At 49.5% G+C, this 23,832-nt stretch overlaps 1 protein-coding gene across 14 annotated transcripts in view; it reads right to left on the reverse strand.

Annotated features, from left to right (window-relative positions):
• GAS7 (growth arrest specific 7) overlaps positions 1–23,832 on the reverse strand; it is a 234,323-nt gene that overhangs the window by 102,783 nt on the left and 107,708 nt on the right. Inside the window, exon 1 of one of the 14 annotated variants that reach the window (XM_084764364.1) lies at positions 15,690–15,827. The exons of 8 other annotated variants lie outside the window; for them this stretch is intronic. In XM_084764364.1, coding sequence (XP_084620490.1) covers positions 15,690–15,713 — 24 coding nt within the window. In that variant the 5' untranslated portion in view covers positions 15,714–15,827. Of the gene's footprint in view, positions 1–938; positions 1,132–10,440; positions 10,466–15,689; positions 15,828–23,832 lie in introns of those variants that run through there. 5 more of the 14 variants (XM_084764358.1, XM_084764361.1, XM_084764360.1 and 2 more) reach the window with 5 other exon arrangements.

The raw sequence follows: 23,832 nt of genomic DNA on the forward strand, positions 1-23,832 counted from the left end.
AGACACCTGATCATCATTACAAAGCCTCTTATACATAGTCTTGGGGAAGTCAGGGATCTCAGTTCGAGGACACTCTTGGGTAGCCAGGGCTACCACCTTCTCCTGGTCCCAGTTCAGGCTTCTGGGAAAGAACACCAAAATCAGGAGTGCTTAGTGGCCCAGCGAGGTGGAGGAAAACTCCATGCGGAGGATGATGAGGCTTGCCACCTGCTCTGGACCTCACAGCTATGTGACTCCCTTGGCAGCAGGGGTCACACAGCATTCTAGGCTAGGGGGACAGATCATAGGAAAGGTGACTTTTAACATCCAGGCTCAGAGGTCAGCAGAGCAAGGCTTTCTATCCCCGTACCTTAGAAAAGCTTCCACCACCAAACTTAAAGGAGACATCAGGCAAGCTTGAAACCGCGTCAGGTTATCACGGGTGCTAAGACACCCAAAGGTTCCCTCGACTTTCCTGTAATGCAGGGGCTTTACAGTACTTCCTAGATCCTGCACCTTAGAACCTTCCCGGTAAATCTGGGGCATAGAGGAGGAGCCAGATGGGCAGGAAGAAGCCATGCTTTATATTTAGAAAGAGTTAAAGAAAGAATGGTGTAAAAACTATAAATAAATCCACAGCAGCTCTGGTCTCCATCACGTGCCTTCAACTACCTGTCCCAGGTGAGCCTTCCCTCTACAAGTGCTCCTTCTCCCATCTCTCCATGCAGCTCCCCAGCCCCGCCCCGAACCCCATCATTTACACTTGGCCCACACCCCGCTCTTTCTTCTCATGTCTTAGACACCTGAGTGGTGCCTCCTGGCCCAGGGTCCACAGACCTTCCAGACTCACCAGGTAGTACCCAAGTCTCACAGGGTTTTCCTCTCTGTACCACTGAAGGTATTTTTCACGACCCACAGAAAGGGCAGCTGAAGTGTGCTTCTACAGGAGCCGTTCTTACCATGAGGGGCTAGCTGGTCCTTAAGGGGTGCTGCTATGGGAGAGAGCCGTGGGCTGGTCTGAAGCCTCAGGATCAGGACCGGGCTCCGGGCGTCTTGTTGCTCATGGCACCCTCTGGGGAAAGCGAGCTTAAAGCAAGCAGCTGCCCCAGGGCCAGCGCTCTGAGCACCCTGGGGGATGTTCCTGTGGCTTTCCTCACCACTGTCATCACTATTCTTTCACAAAGAACCCACTACATTGCACAGTTCCTCCCAAATCTGCTCCAGTGCCTGTTGGGAAATCAACAACTCATGTGGGCCTTTCCAGATACAATTTCTAGAGGATTCCTTCCTCCCCCTTTCTCAGCTTAAAAAAAAAAATTGGCCTAGGTCACAGCATACAATGGCCAAGCCTGTGTCACTGACCAGATGACTCCCACTCCGAGGCCCGTGAACAAGGGCACCTTTGTCTACTGCATTTTAGGCAGGACTTTGTGGGCCTGCCTTATCCCTGCTGGGAGAAGTTTTAGCCAACTTCTTCCCAAACTTAAGTCAGGGCTCTGGCCTGGGCCCCAGTTCCAGCTGTGTGAGCCCAAGGCCTGATAAAAGCCCATGTGGAAAGAATGGAGAATTTTCAGAAAGGGCCATTGTATGTAACTCACCTCTGGCCTTGGCCTTCGATCTTCACTCACCACCACCAACGACTGTAAATAAGGACTGAGCCGGGCCCAAGAGCAATACTGTATCCACCACCTAAACAGATTAGGTAGGGACCCGGATCCCCAGTGAACCTCATATTCCATTTAGAAGCCTTCTGGAAGCTGGAGAGACAGTTCCATGGGGAGGACGCTTGTTGAACTAGCATCAGAGCCTAGGTTTGGATCCCCAAAAATCAAGAAAACCAGATACACACTATAGAGTATAGCCACAGAGGCTCCAGGCGAGATAGAAGACAGACAGGAAAGCTGGAAGCTCCTGGAAGGTCGTGGGCCAGGTAGCCTGAGATAAGGAATGACAAACATCTCAAATGGCATCTCAAGTGGGGTGAGGGGCAAGGACTCACACCTGAGCTTGTCCTCTGACTTCTACAGGCATGCCATCACACACACACACACACACACACACACACACGCGCGCGCGCGTGCGCGCGCGCTCGTGCATGCGCGCACATACACAGACAGACAAATAAATAAGTTGAAGCCTTCTGGAGCCATTGAAGATTTAGCACTTACGTCATATTTCTGTGTTAACTTTCTGCTACAAACTCTGGTATTTCAGCAACTGATTTTCTTTTCTGTGCTAGGAATTGAACTCGGGACCCTCTACATGTTAGACAAGCACTCCACCATGAACTGCATTCCCTGACTAGTTCTTCTTATACAATTAAATAAACCAGATGGTCACCCAGGGATGGAGTTAGACCAGGGCCTCGGTGCTGCAGTTCTACTACTCTGAGCTCTCAGGCAAGGCAGTTAAGCCTTTTCTCAGATGCTAAATAGAGACACTCAAGTATCTTTCTAAATGGGTGTGGTGACCAAGAGAGGGAAATAAAGCAAACACCCAGTGCAGTGACGATGCTGTGCGGACTCAGCAAGAGCTGCTGTGGTGCTGTGACTCCCACCAGTGGGTGAAATCACGAGAGACACACAGCTGCCCTGAGCCCAAGAAGGTCATCTACATCTGACAGTGAAATGCAAATAAACTGAGGGAAAATGAGCACAGGTCAACTCTCCTGAAATTATAAAAACAGTCTGTAAGGAGACAAAAAGATGCTCAACATCATGGATATCAGCGAAGTGCAAACCAAAACCACAGTGTTGCATCCCTTAGGATTGACTTTTTTTTTTTTAATGAAAGAGTGTTGGTAAAGATGTGGAAAAATTGAAAACCTTTGTGTATTTCTAGTGGGAATGTAAAATGCTAGCGTTTTCATAGAAAGCATCATGCCTTCTTCCTTTAAAACTTAAACAGACTCATAAGACCCAGCCACTCTACTTCTGGCTAAATACCCCAAGAGCTGAAAGCAAGGTTCTGAAGAGTTTGGATCCCCCAGCACTCACAGGAAAAGCCAGGCATGGCCGCATGTGCTCGTAACCTTAGCACAGGGGCTGTGAGGCACGAGGCAGGCAGATGCCTGAAGTCTGCCGGCTAGCCAGTCTAACCAGTCAGAGAGCCCTAGGTGTAAGAGACCATGTCTCAAAAAGTGAGGTGGAGAACAACTGAAGAAGACACTTAACACACACACACACACACACACACACACACACACACACACACACACACGTTGTACAACAAGAACAAATAAATACAGTGGAGTACTATTCTGTCTTTAACATGGAAGGGGCATTCTGACGTATGCAACAACATTATGTTTATTTTACAATGTGCTGATTGACTTAAACTCATCAAGATGCATAAGTTCTATGTGACTCTGCTTAGACGCTGTTCTTAGAGCAAGGTGCCCTTGAAGGGATCATATACTCTCACGTGACCGAATAGCTTAATAAATCAAGGGGAATTCTACTGGTGTCTCTGCTTACTTGAGGAGAAAACAGTGGCCCTTGAGATGGAGCAGAAAGAGTGAGAGAAGAGGACAACTGTGCAGTGCTGCACACTTTATGACCAGCAGGAGCAAGGACTGGTGTAGTGGGGAGGTGGTGCTAAGAGCAATGGTTCAGATCCTTATGATAAAGAGGCGAGGGGTGGTAAGCGGAGCTGAGGATGGGGTGAGGCCACAGGACCCATGAGATCACCAGAGCTGGGAAACACAGACCTCTGAGTGCACTGGCACATGCCTGGAATCCCAACACTTGGAGGCTAAGGCAGAAAGGTTGTTTCCAGGCCAGCCTGAGCTACAGAACAAACAACATCTCAGTGATGATGGTGACGACGACAATGCTGATGTTGCCCCTCTGAAGACCGGAGTTCAGCCTCTGAGACACGATCTCAAGCAGAGAGAACAGACTCTAAGGGTTGTCTTTAGACTTCCACAAGGTGCTCCTGTGTATGCCCCTGTGTATATATATATATATATATATATATATATATATATATATATATATCTCCCAGACACCCCAATAAATGTAATTTTAAAAATGAAACAAAATTAAACACACTCAGTAACAAGAACAAAAACACCTGCGGCTGTCAAATGGTTCACACCAGCCACTAAGAGGAAAACCCTGATCTGGGAGCAGAGCCCCCACTGGTGGAAAGCATAGGGAAGAGGTTGGTGAGGAGCTCAAGGCCTTAGCTTTGTGGCACAAATGCATGCATAAAATCACAGCGCTCCCGTGCTCTTGGAAGCGGGCTCCCACCCACTGCCGCTAAAAGCAAAGCTACAGTTAGACCTGGATGGACATCACCTTTTCTAGTTCCTCTAGCTTTGTGGAGTCACAGTGGCCATGGACGCTTCTTGGCCTTATAATGGCAAAGGGGCCACCGTTTTAAGGCTGCTGCCATCAGTACCATCTTGGCTCCGTGTTCCACAGAGAAGCAGATACATCACAAGCAGCAGCGCACCACCGTCCATACAGAATTATGGCTGCCTGCCACTACAAAGGCAGTATGGCTGCCAGCTCCTGGCCAGATAGCTCTCTGGGTCACTGTAAACCATGAAATCTGCTCTGACCTGGGCTAAGCAGAATTCGTGAGTCCTGAAGACTTTATTTTTCAGGATTCCCCTAAACTAATCTCCCAGGTTCTGAAAGACTCTGGTACAACGTCATTATCTATAACAGGATTCTGAGTTTCATCTGGGAAGTCACTTGAGTTTTGCTTTATTAATGGTTCTCTTTTCTTAAAGGTTGGTGGTGAGACACAAACTAATGAGCTGCCTGTTTGGCATCTGTAATCAGGTAGATGTCTACACTCAGGGCCACAGGCACAGAGGAGAGACAGCAGGGAGCTCATGATTCAAAAGCAAAAGGCCGGTGATCATTTTCATAGAGCCACATAAGGCTGGTCCACGAGGTATTGTTCTTTGTTTCAGTTGAGTTGAAAACTAGCAACCAAAATAGTCCACTTGGCCGTAGGCTTTCGCCCTCTGCAGGATGAATCGTGTTGTGTTGTAATGATCATTAATAAGGAGGAACATCTGGCTATGGGGATGACTCACTTTTCCTAAATGCCTCATAGTCATGAAGGAAGAAATTATTCAGCACCGTGCAGTCTCCAGGGTCTAGGGTCTTAGACACGCCCTCTCTCACATGTGGCCCCTGGGTTACATGACCAATGGACCAGGTCGTAGTTGCTAATTATCCCTTCCCTGTGCTACAAAAGATACAGGAACTATTACAGTAGTGCAGGGCTCTCAAAATTTGGAAGATAAGTCACAGACGGGGGTGGGGAGTGGGGGGAGAGAAACAGCTTTCAAGACAGACTGCAGCCATGCCAAAAGGGCTAAGCCTGGAGACAATAAGTGCTTTCAGAATCCAGGGAGGGGCGGGATCGCTGTGGGCTGGGAGGATGGAGGGAGGCTTCTGAGAAGATAAAGAACTCGCCCCACAGTGGGAATAAAAAGGAAGGGCTTAACCCAAGTGCCAGGGACATGATGTAAGAAGCACAGAAGCACATGGGTATCCAATGGGATGAGGGCAGTGGGAGGAAGTGAAGCTGACTCCAAAGTCAACTGGGTGAAGCCAGCACCCTGAACCCAGGGGTCCAAGCAAGGATGGGAACCAGTTCAGGAGTGAGGGAGGCATGGTGTTTGTCGGCTCTAGATCCAAGTTCAGAGTGCGTTACCAGAACCTGGAGGCTGCACACCCACAGTGTTCCACGGGGGTAGCAGGGGTCAGTCTGGCCCTTGACATTTGGAGCTGGTAGCGTGTGGAAAGAGAGTGGCCAGATCCTGTAGGTGGATTCAGGGTTCATAAGGAAGGATGGGGGAGTTGAACCTGAGACAGGGGAGACTTTTAGAGGCAAGAAGTGGGTCTCTGCCATTTTCCTCTCTCCTCACCCAGGGCTCAATGCTCAGGGGCTACACAGGGACTTAATGCGTTCCAGTTCTGAGAATGTCTCAGAAACCAAACAAGGGATTCCAGCAGGCCGTGGTTTATCCTTCTTGTCTGAGCATACACTCTCTGATACCTAGAGGGCGTGGCCCCTGCTTATCTTGGAAAGAGAAGCATGGACTAGAAACTGATTCAAGGCCCAGATAGGGCACAAAGAGGAGATGCTGAGATAAGCTTCCAGTGGGCAGAGAAAACAAACAAACAAACAAACAAACAAGGCCACAAAGAGTGGCAGGCTCCAGCCTCAGGGTCTGCAGGGCAGAGGTTGAGGGACAGGCAACTAAATTCCTGTATGCAGCATGTAGGAGGTTCTGTGTATCCACACCATACAAGATTACCAACACTGAGTGAACATATCAGAAATAATGCTCAGTTTTAACCCCCCCAACACACCATAACCAGAGAGATGGCTCGGTGGGAAAAGGAGACTGCTACCAAGTCCGACCACCTGAATTAGATCCTCACTTCCCAACAGTCATGACTCTAAAGTGTTTCCTAGCTCAGTGTCTCCCAGCTGCAGTCATGTTTAGCCTGTTGTTACATATTGTCACACCCCTGTGCCATGGCAACAGTCATTTATTTAAAAAAAAAAAAAGCAATGTTGGGCATGGATTCTGGGGCCATGTACTTGTTAAGCAAGCCACACCCCCAGTCTACTCAATATTTTTTAACTAACTTACAGACGACTTAAATTTAGCCCAGGTCTAAGTAATAATAACAGCTAAGAAATCAAGGATATGATTTGCGCTTTTCTATTTTTCCTATTACACATGAAAATAAATGCAACCGAAAGCTGTCACTGCGATGTGATCTAAAATTACCCTGCGGGTCCTCCCTTCGAAACTCAGTACACGTTCGGAAACACTCAGGCTGCGCAGAAAGCAGCCTGACACATGTAGAAAGCGGTCTTCGGCTGTTTGTGTCATCCCATTCCTGGAGATGCACAGCTCTGAGTCACTATAGGGAAGTAAAGGGACAACGAAGAAAATGGCAAGAGAAGCCACCGGTGGTAAAGGTGCTGAGGCCACTCGGGGAATGCCTGTCAGCATGCCGCCGACTCACTGCGGAGTTAGCAAATAGAAGAAAAGAAATGAGGAAGCATTTACCCAATCTTGGAAGGAACAGAGACAATCAGAGAAACCACTCAGGAACCACTAGGTCAGCAGAGGGATGGAGAAAGATGTCCCTCAGACCAAGGGTGAGCTGTGGAAGAGAAACAGCACTTCCTGCTTCACCACCTGTGTGCCTTCTGTGTTCCCCCTGCACCAGTCCTGGTCTCTAACCTGAGGGACAGGGTTTGCAGTGATCGGATGCCCTAGTTGTCATCCTCTGAGCACACCTAGAGCAGGCACCTACCCTTCCCTCTCTATCCACCACTGAAGCCTAAAAGTTCATAGGAAACTGGGGGAGCAGGAGGCAAAGGGAGACGGGAGGGGTTTGGGCAGGCTGCTGCTCATCGGTTCTGAAAGTCACTGAGTGATTGAGAAGTGGGCAGAGGAGTGTGTGTGTGTGTGTGTGTGTGTGTGTGTGTGTGTGTGTGTGTAGGAAGCTATGGGTCAGTCACAAAAAAAGGGAGAAAACCTGCCTGTAATCAGGAAAAGGTACAGAGGTCAATGGAGTCCACTTGCTCTGTGCGGAGGTACAAGCCACTTGCCTTGTCCTTGAATGAAAAGAAAGGAGGCTAGGATGGCGAGAGAGATGGCTCTGGATGAGGAAATGCCAAGCTGAGAGCTCAAAGGAAGAACACAACTCAGAAAATAACTCATAAGAAACTCGGGAAACCGTCAGAAGTCATGACCTCTGAAAGAGGAACAGAAAGTCGGGATGGAAAAACACAGCTGAGATCAAAGGGATGGCCTAAAGATGGGAAAGGATGAGTCGGGGCTCCCTCAAATCCACACCCGTGGAGCGCTGGAGAAATGCCAATATCAAGCTCCAAAATTCGGAACTAGGCACGTGATTGGGATCTCAGCACTAAGGAGTTAGAGGCAGGAGGATTAGAAATCTGGAGTCATCTTCAGCTACACTGTGAGTTCAGAAGCCTTGTGGTCTCAAAAAAAAAAAAAAAAAAAAAAAAGACTGGGATTGTGGGTCAGTTGGTAGAGCACCTGCCTAGCAAGCAAGCTGAGTTTGTATCCCAGCACCGCCTGAGCCATGTGTGGTAGCACACGCCTATAATCCCAGCACTCAGGAGGTACAGGCATAAGAATCACAAATGCAAGCTCATCCTTAAATAATATTAAGAGTTACATTATGTCGCAGTATAAATAAACACATGTATGTGTTGTTACTTTTCAACAGTGTGCAAATGGGAGCCTCCTTCCCAGAACTTTGCACTCACAGACATACCCAGCCTGCCGTGCTAACGCCTCAAATATGACAGAAACAGGAAAGCCTGTCCCAGGCATGCAAAGGAAGGCACCACCCACTTAGCCTTCAGGCACTGAGAGATAAATCTACCCCAGGAAGGCAACAATGGGGAAGCCTCAAGTGTGAGCTGTTTCTCGGTCTGTGCAGTGAGCTGTGCTGTGTGGCAGATTTTCCGCTTCAGGGATAAAGCCTGGGCCTTGACTCTCTCTATCTCTCTCATAACTAGTCTACCTCAGAACCAGACCATGGTAGCAGGAGGTGGTATTTTGACGATCATTTGATTTCAGTCTTGCCATTTTACAGATGAGAAAACCGAGGGCCATAGACTAAGAACGAACACCAAGCCTCCCCAGTCTCAATACAGAGCGGAGCATCCTCTGGCTGCCCTGAACATGCATGTGAACCTTCCAGTATGACCATTGAGGCTACAAAATGACCTTGTGGTCAGACCATGCAGCATTTGCAGCCAAAACCCTACTTAGGACCTTAGCACTCCTCAGGGGAAGGTGACACTGATGGCCACTTCCCATTTGTTTGTGGCCAAAGAGCCCTTTGGAGGAAGAGGACAGGGAGGAAACATCTGTGAACACAGAGTGAAGGCACGAGCCTGCTTGATTTTCCCTTTGCGAGTCCTCTTCCGTCTATTTCCCCTACCCCTAAGATGCAAAGCTCTAGCCAAGCAAGAGGACCTGGAAGATTCCAGGGGCTTCTGGAAAGAACAACCTACAGGGATTTCCAGCAAAAGGTGTTCATGACCACACTGGGATGGGGGCAGGAGTACAAGCCATGCAGAGACCTGCTCACTGGGCTCAGATATCTGCCTGCCCCAAACCCAGCTTCTGGTCTCTAGCTAGCAAAAGGAAAAGCACACACTAGGTTGCAGTCACATTCCACTAGTCGCATAATCTTGGAAAGCCCTATGTGAAATGCCCTGTTTGTCTTCAGCACATACAAATGAAAACACAAGCCAGCATGACAGCACATGGTAGACCCAGCACTGGGAGGCTGGGACAGCCTCGACTGCACAGGAAGTCTCTCTCTATTACAGAAGTTTGGTCATAGTTCAGAGGGCAGAAACTCAGGTAGAAATGAATTCGCTTTGCAATGCTTTCCACCACCTGTTAAGTCTCTGGGTGACCTTTGCGAGCTGCCATAGGCTGAGGGGAACCGAGGCTCACTCTCCAATGCCAGGCCTCCCTAACAGTCTGTATGGAACGTCCCAGAGCAACACTGACTAACCTTCCTGACACTGACAAGGCTGACAGAACAATCAGGAGGAAGGACACGGAAATGACAAGACTGGAATTCAGAGTCCTGTGGGCATCCAAACATCCTGGACAGCTGCTGGCTGAGTGCACTTGATTTTTCCCTTTTTCAAATCCTTGCCTGACTGTTTCCCTACCACCAAGACTCAAAACGCTAGCCAGACAAGACAGCCCGGAAAACACAGAGATTTCCAGCACAAGGCATGCAACAGACCGTTCCTGGACCTTGAACAAGAGATGCAGACTTTTATACAAGGCCCCTGCCACCCTTCCTGAAGTGGCCCATACGTGCCTCTACTCATACCACAGCACTTGCCACAAAAGGAGTCAGGCTGGATAGAGAGACACAGGATCTCTTTGAGTAGGGAGACACAGGGGCCTAAGCCCCCCACCCCCCAATTCCCACACTTGGATATCTTCAATAGGTTCCACTGCCTGCATTTTGCTATGAAATCTGGTGTGTTCTTTTGTACTTAGGTGCTGCACAAGCATCTGCTGGGGGCCAGGAAGCTGACATACACTAGCTTACTTGACTCCTGCAGAAACCTTAGGGGAGTTACTTCTTATTTTCACTTCATAGCATGGTTTGAACCCGGTGTTCCGTCTCTAAGCCTAGCACTGATTCCTCCTTACCCCAGGCTGCCTCTGAGTCCACACACTGAGCCTCTGCTACCTCCCAAGGTAAACACTCTAGTTTGTAGAGGGAGCCAGGCAACCAGCCCCCTCATTATCCATTTGACCCCAGAAGGCGATGATGCTGCTGATTGCTAGTAGGGAGGCTTGTTAACTGGGGAGAGAGGTACTAGCAGGGGGACGTGGATTGTTAAGTAAGTAACAAAATCTCAGCATATGCATTCCCCACAACCAAGAACTCTTACCAGAATCCAGGGGTGAAACGCCTCCCAGGAGATCGAGCTGACTGCTGAGTAGCTGCGAGCGGTTATGTCTGGGGTCAGACAGAATAGGAGCTCTAGCAGGCAGCTTCTACTCATTGACCAAAGCAAGAGGCAGAGGCAGCTCCCACACTAATCATGAGAGCCTCCTCCCCTCTACACTGGATTCTGGACCGTCTCCTGGGAGGTGTGCCCCCACCCTGCTTAACTTCTCCACCCATTGCTGCTCTGCTTTAAATGACCTGGAACGAGCACTCGTCCGCTCACAAAGAAAGTGTTCCGTTCAAATTTGTTGTCAGGCACAGATGTGCATAAGAAATGCATGACCCTGAGATGGAGTTCAGTTGACGAGATGCCTGCCTAGCGTATGTGTTAATATACACGGTGACACTGCATGCCTAACGCCCCAGTCCTTGGGAGGTAGAGGCAGAAGGAACAAGGAGTTCAAGTTGATCCCTGCTTCACATAATGAGTTTGAGGCCAGCATGGACTACATGAGGATGTGTGTGGGGGGGGGGAGGGCCTGGGGGGGGTGCAAAATAAGCAGGCGTCTTTCCACACCCTGCACAGTGCTTGTATTAGCTTATCTGGTATGTGGACCTCTTCACCGTGCCCCACCCCCAAGTGACCTGTGCATTAAGAGCAAGAACAGAGATAGAAAGAAAAAACAGAAGAGTCTAGAAGGTGGAGACTGCACTGCCCATGTGCCAGTCTGCTTCACGATGAGAGTGCTCTTAGATACTTAACCCCACACCCCATTTCTCCAAAGCACATAGAAAAAAATAGGGGCCAAGGAGACATGGTCATCAGTGGCCTGGCTGGAGTCTGGGAGACAAGTTTCTCAAGGGCCTTGGGTCAGTTCTCCAAGTGCAGCATTTGGGAAAGGCTCACATAGACTGTCTACTGAAGCTATCAAAGCCCTTAGCCAGACAGGTGGCTGGAAGTGACCAGATGACTGTGCAATAGCATCCGAGTTACCAGCAGGGGATTTGAAGTCAACACATGGCTGGTCCTTGCCTGGATGTTAGTTTTAAAGAACAGGTAGCGTGCAGGGCAGTGGTGGACCACACCTTTAATCCCAGCGCTCAGGGAGTCAGAGGCAGGTGGATCTCTGTGAGTTCAAGGACAGCCTGGTCTACAGAGCTAGTCCCAGGTCAGCCATATGGAGAAACCCTGTCTTGAAAACAACAACAAAAACAAAAACAAAAGCAAAAGCAAAAAAGGACTGGTAGCATATTTTTATCTAAAGACTTCCAGTTCCTCTGAATACCTGGTTACCCGTGGTAGGTTTGACCAGCTTACCCAGTCCCTTGGAATGAGGCATAGTTCCCTGGCTGTGTCACTAGGGCCACACACTGCTGGTCCCACATGAAGGCAGCCAAGTGACTTTCTCTAAAGGCCAGGTGAAGGTGCCAATCTTGTTTGCTTTTCAGGTTGGAACCCAAAGAGCTTTCACACTGGAGACTTTGATACCCAGGGCAACAGTGCTAGGAGTTGGGGAATCTCTCATTGTTAATTAGGTTGTGAGGGTCCGACCTCCATGGATGTAGATCAATTTGGCTATCAGGAGTGGCTTAGTTACCACAGGTTGGCCTTGTTAACAGAGCAAGCGGGGGGCCCCCTCTGGCATACCACCCTTAGGTTATGTTGCCTTTCTGCCTTCTACTATGGGAAGATGCCCTAGGGCTCCCTCAACCAGGAGCTGCTGCCATGGTTTTGGATTTCCCTAACACTACAACTACGTAGCACATACATTTTCAGTCTACATAACTTAAGTCAGTGTGGCGTATCATATTAGATTGATACAAAACAGACTAAGACATCCATCAATGTTACATCAATGAATCCGCTGACAGAAGTGCTGAACAGTCCGTTTTCATCCAAAAAGGGGCTGGACAGATGGCTCAGTGGCTAAGATCAAATACTGCTCCTGCAGAGGATCTGAGTTCTATTCCCAGCGCCCACGTTAGGCAGCTCACAAAGACTTGTAACTCAAGCTCCAGGGGCTCTGACACCCTCTTCTGACTCTCCAAGGGGCAATAGCAGACAAGAACACAAGCCCAAATGCTGGGATTATGGGTAGGCACCACCACACCTGCCAGGAATACACCCTTCGACTCTTGCTGTGGACACAGGTGCAGGGAATTTTTCACACACGTGCACCCCGACCCAAGTGAAATAATAACGGCCACATACCGGCCTCTGGGGTTTAGCAGAGGGGGTTGGGGACTGGGGCAAACTGGAAAGCAGTGGCAGCAGCATGTCAGAGCCACACTGGACAGCAGGCTGGGTGTGACCACAACTCCTAGTTTTTTTGTGTGAGAGAAGCTGGAACTCTGTGTGTGTGTGTGTGTGTGTGTGTGTGTGTGTGTGTGTGTGTGTGTGAAAAGTGCTGATTTTAAGATGTTGGTAACCAACTCAAAAGTATTTAAATGAAACCATGGAGGGAAAACAAAAGCAAAATTAAAATAAATTCACAAGTCTCTCTGCTCTGCACTTGATTTCGCCCAGCTGTGCCTGCTGGTTTGCTCTGTTGGCTCTCTGCACGCCCTGTCCTTTGAAGAGGCACTCTTGGTTTTAAAGGGCTGCCAGGCAGCAGATCTGCCCATTTGGGCCCGTTTTCTGGCCAGGTCCTCCTAGCACTGGTCCTAGTGGGCACAGCTGAATGTGGGTTTCTGGGCTCTCTGAGGGCACTTTCCAAGGATTGCACATATGTGGCCACCACCCTGCCCACCCCAACCCTGCTTTCCAGCCTGGCATAACCTTTCCCCTGTGGGAAGCACAGGCATTTTCCTGGGTGGATGAGACCCTGAAAGATCTGCCCTATTTGGCTTCATACCCATCAGCTGAAGATGATGTTCAGAGAAATAAGTGTGAGGACGCCAAAATAGGTTAAGGATATGAGCCTGGGTTAGGGCATGGAGAGATGACACAGTGACCACAATGACCAGAGAGTCACATGAGGAAAAAGAGAAAGCCAGCACCTGGGGATGCAGTGTCTATCTAGTGGGAGGGGCGGTAGATTTGTAGCCTCCCAGGAGGTGTGTGAAATTCTCTCCTGCAGTTCTCAGGGGCACAGGAATGAGTGTCCTGTGGCCTGTAGAATAACAGTGACAGAGGTGTCCAAGGGCTTGGGTCACAAGATGTCTTGCCTGAGGATGTTATCTGGAGCAGCCCTGGGGGCCTGGGAACTGTAGGCGCCATTTTCCTCTTGATTTCAAGTCTGAGAGAACAGGCAGCTACATTCCTGTCACCAGACCAGCCACTTCCCAAGTGGGTAGCTGGACCCTGCCTGTGCTTCTGTGTATTCTGTGTGGGCTTCTCCAAATGGCGCAGCACACCGAGTCCACCCAAGCCTGCCCTTTGTGCCCCTGGGGAGCCAAGGTTTTGCTAGAAAGGGAATCCACAAGCATTTTGGAGAAGCATTTGGTCACCACCCCACTTTGATTTGTTTGTTTGTTTAGGTTTTTGAGACAGGGTTTCTCTGTGTAGCATTGGTTGTCCTGGATTTGCTTTGTAGACCAGGCTGGCCTCGAACTCACGACAATACGCTTGCCTCTGCCTCCTGAGTGCTGGGATTACAGGTGCCCAGCTCTTTTATTTCTTTTGAAAGTCTGATAAGTGACCAAAAAATAAAAAAAAATTAAAAAAGCATATTTCCATTCATAGACTAAAATATATACTGACTCTTGCTACACACAGGCATGAGGATATTTATTTTTCATGCTAAACACTGACTATATGCAACGTGTGGCTTGGGACTCAAGGTTCAAGAGACACTGATCCCTAGACAGAGTCTCTGTTTACTGAATCTTCTTTAGAGTTAGGTGGGATAGTGACCACATCAGGCTTGAGATCTGCACGTCGGAGGCAGAAACAGGAGGCCAATGGATTCCAGACTAGGTTATGTTCTGAGACACTGTCAGAAAGAAGGGGGGGGGGTGGATAGAAAGTGGGAGATAGAGGGAGTGAGATTTTAGGGTGCAGTCGCATGTGCCTGTAGTTTCCCATATATTCAGTAGGCTGAGACAGGAAGATCACTTAAGTCTGGGAGTTCAAGAGCAGCCTTAACAAAATAGACTAAATTTCACACAAAACAGTAGAAAGAAGGGGGTCAATGTCTTCAGACCTATATACTATTTAAATATTCGCTTATGCCAAATAGCATAGTAGAGCGCACCAAAAGGTCACATTTTAACAGTATAATTGTACTGTGTGTGGCACCATAGTAAGAAATGAAATCAAGGAGAACTCTGGCTTGGCCTGTGTCCTCTGATGTCAGCTCACCCTCTCCCAGCTATTGGAGAACAGAATTGCCTCCTCAGACGTGTCACACACACCCCATTGCACCCCAAACCTGTTCTCTGTGGGATCACCCCTAGAATGACCCCAATCACTTCAAGGCCATGTGGGACGATGTTCAGCATCTTCTGCGAGACCCTAGGGAAGTGAAGCCTCAGAAAAACCGGAGAAATCGCCCCACGTAGAAAGTGCCTGAATCCATGTAAATACAAGCTTTCCGCACTTGAACTTTCTCAACGGCTGTCTTCTGGATCTCATTATGCAATCGTGTGCTTGTTATGCCTCTCCAACTCGAGTGCAGAAAGGCACGTCTGTGGCTGCGTTTCCCTCTTGCAGCTCCTCTGGCTGATGCGTGCCCTGACCCCACAGCAGAAAGTGCACAATGTGACACCGTAGGTTCAGAAGGTTCATATGGACCATTTTCCTGCCCCACTTGCTATGTGACCTTTGTCAGAACATGTTGCCCCCCTGTTCTCTCCAACGGGAGAATGATACCATTTGATTCCCAAAGACCTTTCTAGTCGTTTCCTCAGAACTCTACTGCGCACCAGTTGGAGCCTCCCCAGAGACTGGCCACATGATGGAATAAGGAGAAAAAATAAAAATAAAAACCAAATAAGAAAATTCCAAATCTGAGATTTGAGGTAAGTCTACAGAAACCAGGAACACATCCATCTCGGGTACTTATCCCATCTTAGTGGCTTCCATTGCTTTTTGGAACCTTGGTCACCATGCAACCCAGACTTCTTAAAGTCATAAGGACCAGAGAAAGCAAAGAATCACCAAAGCAGAGTCCAACTCCTAGGTCAGGAGGCTGTTGAAGGAAGCCTTCCCTGCCTGCAGGGTTAGCTGGTCAGCACCTGTACCTGCTCCTCCTAGCCTGGGGCAACTGCACGAAAGGTGACTGAAGAAGTGTCAGGGTTCTCACTCACCTTAGCCCTGCAGTCGGTCCTCATACAAATCTGACAAGCTGGTCATTTTCTGCCACAGTCCCCACATCCACTGCTTCCCCGTGGCATCCGCTAATTCAGTGTGCAAAGCAGCATTTATATATAGAAAGTTGCAACCACGCAGGTTAGCATTAAAATAGAGCCTTGACGTTGCCGTGGCAACCAAACAAATGATATTCAAAATGAAGGAGAAGTATTCTGCAATTGGAAAAGCATGTCCACAGCCTTCCAGGACAGCTGGGCCCCTTCCCTCGAAGGGGGTGGGATGGCCTCCAGAGGAGAACTCTGTTCTTAGGAATCTCCTTCTCCATTAAGTCACCCGCTCTGGTTTCAGCTGAGGCCCCGTTGGCTGCACAGGTTTCCTTCCTGAAGCCAGCCCCCCCACCCCCCCAACCCCGCCTGGGGTGGACCTGAGGCCAAGCAGCAAGGCTGTGTGAGCATCGTGTTTAGGTATATCTGACTGCAAATGCTCAACCCATCAGGGTCCACGGAGAAGCAGCCTGGGTGTTACCACTAAGGATGCCTCTAGGGACAAAGGTGCCCTTCTGCCACTGCCAGCTGATGTGACACTTGTCAAGCTACTCCACCTACTGGAACCTCCAGTTTAAAATGGTGTGTGTGTGTGTGTGTGTGTGTGTGTGTGTGTGTGTGTGTTAGAGGGGAGAACTCTAGAGCCTTCTACCCCTGACTCTGGGATGTGTATCTTTCCCCCTTGTTTAATATTCCTCTTGGATAGAGCTGAAGACCCGCTGAAGCACGGAAGTTTCTGGTTCTTAAATTTAGCACGTGGGAACATGGAATGACCTCCCGTCCTTTAAGCCATGCAACCACCAAGAATGTGCACAGCCTCCAGGTAGAAGGATCTAGATGAGCCTGGCGCCTTGGACAAGTCTTTGGGCCTTTTTAAGACTTGCCCTGAAGTCAAGTGTGGCCTGGAAAGGCTTGAATAAAGAAAGCTGTCAGTTCTAAGTGCACGGAGGGTGCAGGCTGCAGAGCACAGGGACCCTTCAAATGTGGCTGAGCGCATGCAGAGTGGTGCCGTGGCTCAACAGCAAGGTGGCGGTTTCCCACCATGCTAAGCACACACGCGCCATCAGACGTGGCAAGCCTGCCCTCAGGCATTTATTTACCCATGAGGAATGAAAGAAAAACAAGTGTCCACCTAAGGCCTGATTCACAAATCTTCAGAGTAGTGACTAGAATTTGGATCATAAATATCCCGCAAAGGCCCAATTACTAGGGGCTTGCTCTCCTACTTATCAGATGGAATCCTTAAGAAGTGGGGCCATATTGGGAGTTGTTCTGGTCACAGCCCTTGAAGGTGACAGTGGGACCCCAGTCCTTTCTCGCTTTTTTTTTTGCATCTCAACCTTGAGGTGAGCAGCTTAGCTCTACCAATTACTTATCACCATGGTCCACTAACTCACCACAGGCCTCAAGCTGACCAAACTCAGGTACCATATGCAAAGAGGTTGGTGTCAAAGGTCACATAATGTGCTATTCCACTAGGTGAGGTAACCCAGACCCAGAAAGACACACATGGTGTATACTCACTTATAATTGGACACTAGTCCAACATGGATGTCCCCTGAGAGTCTTCACTCAGTGGGGGATTGGGACAGATGCTGGGACTTGCTATTGGGACTCCAGGTGAGAGAGGTGTGGGAGAATGGGGAGACAGAAGGACCCAGTGGGTCCTGGAACCCTACAAGAAGACCATCAAGGCTGGTGGATCTGGACTAATGTACCAACCAAGGACAATGCATGCAGTAAACTTAGACCCCTTATTCAGATCTAGCCAATGGACATTCTCTACAGTTGTGTGGGGAGTGGGGACTGACTCTGACATGAACTCTGATGCCCCCTATTTGACCACTTCCCCTCGGTGGGGGAGGCCTGGTGGCACTCAGAGGAAGGGGAAGCAGGCTACCCAGATAAGACCTTATAGGCTGTGATCATATGGTGGGGGAGGCCTAGGGGAGAGGAATAGGATGAAAGAGGGAGGGAAGGGGGAACAGGAAGATACAAGTGAGGGGATAACAATCGAAATGTAATCTGAAAAAAAATTATTTAAATTAAAAAAAAAAAGAAATGAACGACATTTTCAGACAAAGCTACGAGGGTGGAGAAGGCGCCAGGGGTTTGGGTGGGGAAGGTATGAATGAAAAGGCGTGCAGAAGGAAAGCAATTTTGAGACAGGATCTCACTATGTAGCCTGGAACTTGTGTATACCAGGATGGCCTGGAACTCACAGAAGAGACATTTTGGAATCAATGGAATTTTTTTTGCATCCTGGCTGTTGAGGTGGTCATACTAATCTATATGTGTTAAAATTAATAGAAACTATATGCCAAAAGGTCACATTTATTCTATGATAACAGAAAAAATATTATTTTCACCTTAGGATAAAAAAAAATCACATGACCAAGAGTATTCGGCTCTAAGAAGGAATCTTCGCCCCCTAAGCAGGCAACCTCTGCTTATACGTATTACCAGTGTTGGTTTCCATTTGGCATATACCAGTTTGGTTCTGGATTAACACTTCTTTCTTTTTTTCTTTTGATTTTTTGAGACAGGGTTTCTCTGTGTAGCCTTGGCTATCCTGGCCTGGACTCACTTTGTAGACCAGGCTGGCCTCGAACTCACAGTGATCCGCCTGCCACTGCCTCCTGAGTGCTGGGATTAAAGGCGTGCACCACCATGCCCAGCTCTGGATTAAGATTTCTAAAAGTGTGATTCTCAGAATACCAGTAGCAGCAGAACCTCATCTGGGAGTCTGTTAGAAAATCCAGGCTCTGGGGCCACTCGGGCTTTTTTAAAGCAGAAACTCCCAGATGGGACCCATGTTTGCACATCCTCTGGGACATAAGGTTCAAGTGCGCGTGACAGTTGGGAGCCAGTGATCTTGTACAGCAGCTGGAACCAACTAGACAAGCCCACCATGGACCAGTCAAGCTCCCTGAACCTTCCTGTTCTGAATCCATCCCCTACACCTACCTCCAGCTGCTCCAGATGTGGCCAGCTGCTGCCCAGCAGAACAGAGCAAAGCCCATAGTTCTCATGTGACCCCACCCCCGAAGAGGCAGGGGATACAGGGATGCTTGGCACCAAGCACACCCGTGGCCTAAGATGAGACCCCAAAGGAGCCCTTGGCTATTGAGATCTACCTTGAAGTCTGAAAGCTCCGACCTTCAGATCCAGCCTGGGGTCCTGGACCAGAATCACAAGCAGCCTTCATTCATTTTCCTCCCTCCCTGGACTCCTGGAGAGGTCCCTGAAACAGACCGTGAGCCTCCTCGTGGTTACCCCCTGAAGCCTGGAAGAGCAGAGCTTCTCACCTTCCCCAGAACAAGCCCAAAAGGCCCTTCTTCTCATGGTTGTTGGCTCCAGAGCCACAGCCAAGATGACGGCTACAGGGAATAAATCAGCACCATATGGATTTCATATCCAATGAAATAAACAGAATTACAGCACAGGGTTGGGCCCAAGAAACCAGGGGCTGTGTGCATGGCCCAGAGCCCAGGCTTGGTGGCCTGCAGCACAGGCTGTGCTCCTTGGCCTCTCCTCCCCACCCGTGACTCCCACAAACACTCCCAGGGGCACCCTGCCTACTCTCTGGCTTTCCTTGCTGAGGTCTTGACTCCAATCCTGCTGTGACTGACATTTCAGTGTTTTATTGGAGTTTTTATACACACTTTTGTTTATGGTATAGTTAAAGATAGTTTGGCTCTTTTTCTAGTTCCATCTAAAGATGTACCAGCCCAGACAGGAATGTCGTCCTTGATGACATGGAGTTATAGTTCTGGAGAAACAGGGCTGGGAGGAGTGGGGGGAGGGTCAACTTTGGCATCCACCCTCTTTCTCACCTCACAGAGCTATTTGAGCTGGGTGGGGACACCCATTTCCCCTCAGTCTCCTCAGATCATACACAGAAAACTCCTTCCTCTCCATTTCTAGGGAAACAGCACAGCATTATGGGTAGTTAGTGTTTCAAAACCAGGGTAGTTCTGCCCCACCCCAGGTGCTATGTGGCATTGTTTGGAGACATATTTCAGTTGCCACAGTGGGGATGGCTGAGTTAGCTCCCATGGCTGCTGAAGCAGTCTCCCTGTGTCCGGGGGGACAAGACTCTTCTAGGCCCTGAGTACTCTAAAGATCATAGGTCAAGGTCAAGGTCAAGGTCATTGACTGCATTCCTCCTGGAGGCTGTCTTGTCTTTCCCTGGTTTTGAACACTTTCCAGTCCTTGGCCAGGGCCTTTTCCCCACTTTCAAAGCCATCCATAACAGATTACACCGCTTTCACACTGTCAACTCTCTTCCACATATAAGGACCCCAGTGATCACTATTGGGTGATCTGTAGTACCTTTGCAGCTTAAGGCCAGTTTATTGAAGCTGTAATTCCACATACAACGTTAGCTCTTTTAATGTAACCCACGACATACAAGTTCCAAGGATTAGCTGGTGCCCATGGGGAGTGGGTACTATGGTGCCTACCATGGGAGGCTGCTGGCTTCACTGCTAAACACTCTACAACACAGCTATGGACAGTGGTGTACACATGTGACCCCAGCACTTCGGGGGTTGGAGCTGAGGGATATTGAGTTGGAGGTTAGCATCAACTGTCTCAAAATATAACAAACTAACAAGCAATCCATCAACACAGAACGACTCTATCCGCAGTCTCAGCATACCATAAGACTTAGAAGCCCTGGTACAGCCCACTACCAAGGCTAGAGTTAGCTCCCAGTGACTCGGACCCGAGTCCGTTCCCCAGAGACTTACAGAATTTTGATCCAGATTGAGAGAGGGATGCTCAGTGTGGCGTTAAGAATTTTAAAGTGGATTTTGTAATTGGTCAGGATATCATTCCTGGCACATAGAAGATATAATGTTTGTGTGTGTGTGTGTGTGTGTGTGTGTACACATACACGTGTGTGTGTGTGCACATACACCTGTGTGTGTGTGTGTGTGTGTGTGTGTGTGTGTGTGTGTGCTCACTCATTGAACCTGAAGCTAGACTAGTGGCCAGTAAACCGCAGTAATCTCCTACCCACTCTGTACCCTAGTCCTGGGGTGGCGAGTATGTATACATGGCCAAGAACCTGGATTTTTGTGCAGCTTCTGGGAATTTGAACTCATGTCCCCAAGATTTCAAGGCATGAACTCTTAGCCACTGAGCCATCTGTCCAGTCCAAGCTTTTGGGTTTTTTTTTTTTGGAACAGTATCTCACCGTGTAGCCCAAGCCCGCCTATCTCAGCCTCCCAATTGCTGGGGTTACAGATGTGCTCCGCAGTGGCCAACCTAAAACTTGCAAAGCACACGGACGGCACCTGATGGGCAGAAGCCGGTAGATACTTCTGAAATACACGTGAACAACTCCAAGCGACATAGCTAATTCTGCTGGGCAGCTGGGTCGGTTGTTTTGGAGTTACCAAACTCTAGGACTAGCTGGCTTGAGCTGCTCCGACCTCAGTACCCGTCTCCCCTTCTTCCTCCTTTCTTCCTCTTGAAGTCATGCTGATGCTAATTTCTAGCGAGCTTGGGGATCTGAAGGTGGCCAGCAGCCCTCTCCTCTGGGCTGAATCTGATAGCAGGACAGCACAGGCCGGGAAGGACCAGGGCTCTCAGGGCATCCTGTGTCCTGTGAACGTATCAGAGGAGCTCCCAGAAAGGATGCACCTTCCATGCCCAGCAAAAAGGTGCCGGAAGGAGTGACCGCATGAGTACTGGCTTTCTTACTGTGCCATTGTGGTCAAACACTGACCAAAAACAACCTGGGGAGGAGGGAAAGGCTTAATGGGCTTACAGGCTACATGCCACCGTCCAGGTAAGCCAAAGCAGGAACCACAGAGGGACGCTCCTTACTAGCTTACTCGGCTGCCTTCACCACACAGCCTAGGCATTGCCTACAGTGGGCTGCGGCCTCCAACATCAATAAGAAAGTGCCCCCTAGAGACATGCCTGCGGGCCAGTCTCATGGAGACAGTGTCTCAGCTGAGATTCACTCTTCCCAGGTGACTCTGGGTTATGTCAAGTTGACAGCCGAAGCTAACTGTGACACCATGTTAGTGTAATGGGGTTTCCCCCAAAGTAACAGCCAGGCAGAGCCCGCTGACACCACTTCCTTGTCATTATGATTAAAGTTGGTGCCTGTTCCCTCCACCTCCATCTAGTGACAGGCGGGATAATTGAGAGATTCTCTCTCTCTCTCTCTCTCTCTCTCTCTCTCTCTCTCTCTCTCTCTCTCTCTCTCTCTCGTGTGTGTGTGTGTCTGTGTGTGTGGGTCCCCAATCACCCTCACCCCGGGAAAGCCCATATAGTCCCTCCCACTTTCACTCCACCTGTAGGGCACAGTGAAGCACTTACTTTGGCTTCTCTATGGCAAGTGCCCAGCAACTCTGCCAGCACCACCATCTCTGCACCAAACCACGGAGACAATAACCCTATGAAAGGCTGACACCTCTGAGATACCCTGAGACTCATGGCCATATGTGCCAAGGTGTCTGCTGCACAGGGCAGTGACGGTTTGTGCAGCATCTGCCAAGTACTGCTGGAAACCCTTCCGGACCCTGATGTCTCAGTGGTCCACAGGCGGCTTCAGCTCAGTTTGGGGAGGAAAATGTGCTTATGTTCTAAGTACTTCCATCCGTTATCTCGTTTAGTGGTCATGCCCTCACTTGGGGCAGGGTCACCTGAAGCCATCCAGGTTACTATGGTCCTGGGCAGCTCGCTGAGAAATCAGCTCCGATTCACTCCAACCGTTTGCACTGGGGTATGGACACACAAGACTGCAGCTGGGCGCAGCGGCACCTGGATGGGAATGTGTCAGCAGGCCAGGATTTGTCAGAGGACTTTGTCGTCGTCCCCAGGTGTTAGCAAGGGAGCACACTGAAGGCAGGGCCTTGTGCATCTGCCTCTAAAACTCTCTGTTCACTTGGTTTTTCCCCTGTCGGCCATGGCACCGTCTTGCCCACCGGGGAACACAGCTTGACAAGTGGTCACTGTCCCTGACCGAGGGCTGCCTGTAGACATCCAGGCTCAGGGTGCCCAGTTGCAAGTGAGAAGGGAAGGGAGGCAAGATGAAGGGGGGCGGGGCAGTGGGGGGAGGGGGGCAGGAAGCTTTTTCACATTTTTACTTTTCCCATCCAGCCACAGCAGCTCCTTTGTTGCTCCAGCGCTCCCAGTGAGTTGCCCCCACTTCCCACAAAGACATTAGCAAAGAAAGCCCCATTGTAGGGCAGTGCTGCTCCACGCTTCCTTCTCCCATTTCCCTGCACAGCCCCCCCCAACCCCAACATCCAACATAAGTCACATAAGTCCAACAGAAGTTCAAAGATGCTTTGATAATGGGGCTTTCAAATGGATGGCCTCAGCAGGATGGCAGCTGCTGCTGTTGCCGGATTCCCCAACAAATAAAGGGAGATTCCTTTGCCAGCAGAGGCTGGGGTTTGGGAGTAGAATGGCTTGGTCACTCCAGAATAGCCAGAGCAATCTAATGGCATAGAAATCACTGTGGGATCCCAAAGCATCCCATCAGGTTTTGCAGCACAAGGGCAGAAGGAGCCCGCAACATCCAGATCTGTGCAGCGTATCCCTGCCACTGACAATCACACACAACGCTGCTGCTGGTGAGAGATCCCCAGGTTTCCATTTTTTGGTGCTCACGGTTTATGGGACAAACGATTTCAGCTTGGCTAATTAGCAGATCCTGTGCCCTGGCTAGAGTGACTAGCTCAAAGATGCACCCATGACGCAAGACAGTCCTACGAGAATGACTCCTCAGACCTTGGCTGGAATTATTGGGGGAAAGAGGTACTACAATGACAGGATGCAAGCCCGAAGCTTCAGGTGGGCCTCTGGGCAGCTTGCCTCACGGAACAGAGTCAATGCAAAAGACAGGACGGAGAAAAAGAGAAGGAACCAACAGCAGAGAGGCCTCATAGTCTCTCTGTGACATCCACCAAGCAACCCAGTCAAACCCTGTCTGAAGCTGAACTTCCTGGGAATGCTCAGCTACATCAATGTGAAAGTCCTTTTGACGCCCATAGGAAGCACTAGAAGTCTGTCCATGCCTGTGCCTCCCTCTTTCGGCTCCTGGCAGCAACTCACTCCTCTTCTGGCT

Source organism: Acomys minous (assembly GCF_964271855.1).
Source record: "Acomys minous genome assembly, chromosome: 16".
Taxonomy (NCBI): Eukaryota; Metazoa; Chordata; class Mammalia; order Rodentia; family Muridae; genus Acomys; species Acomys minous.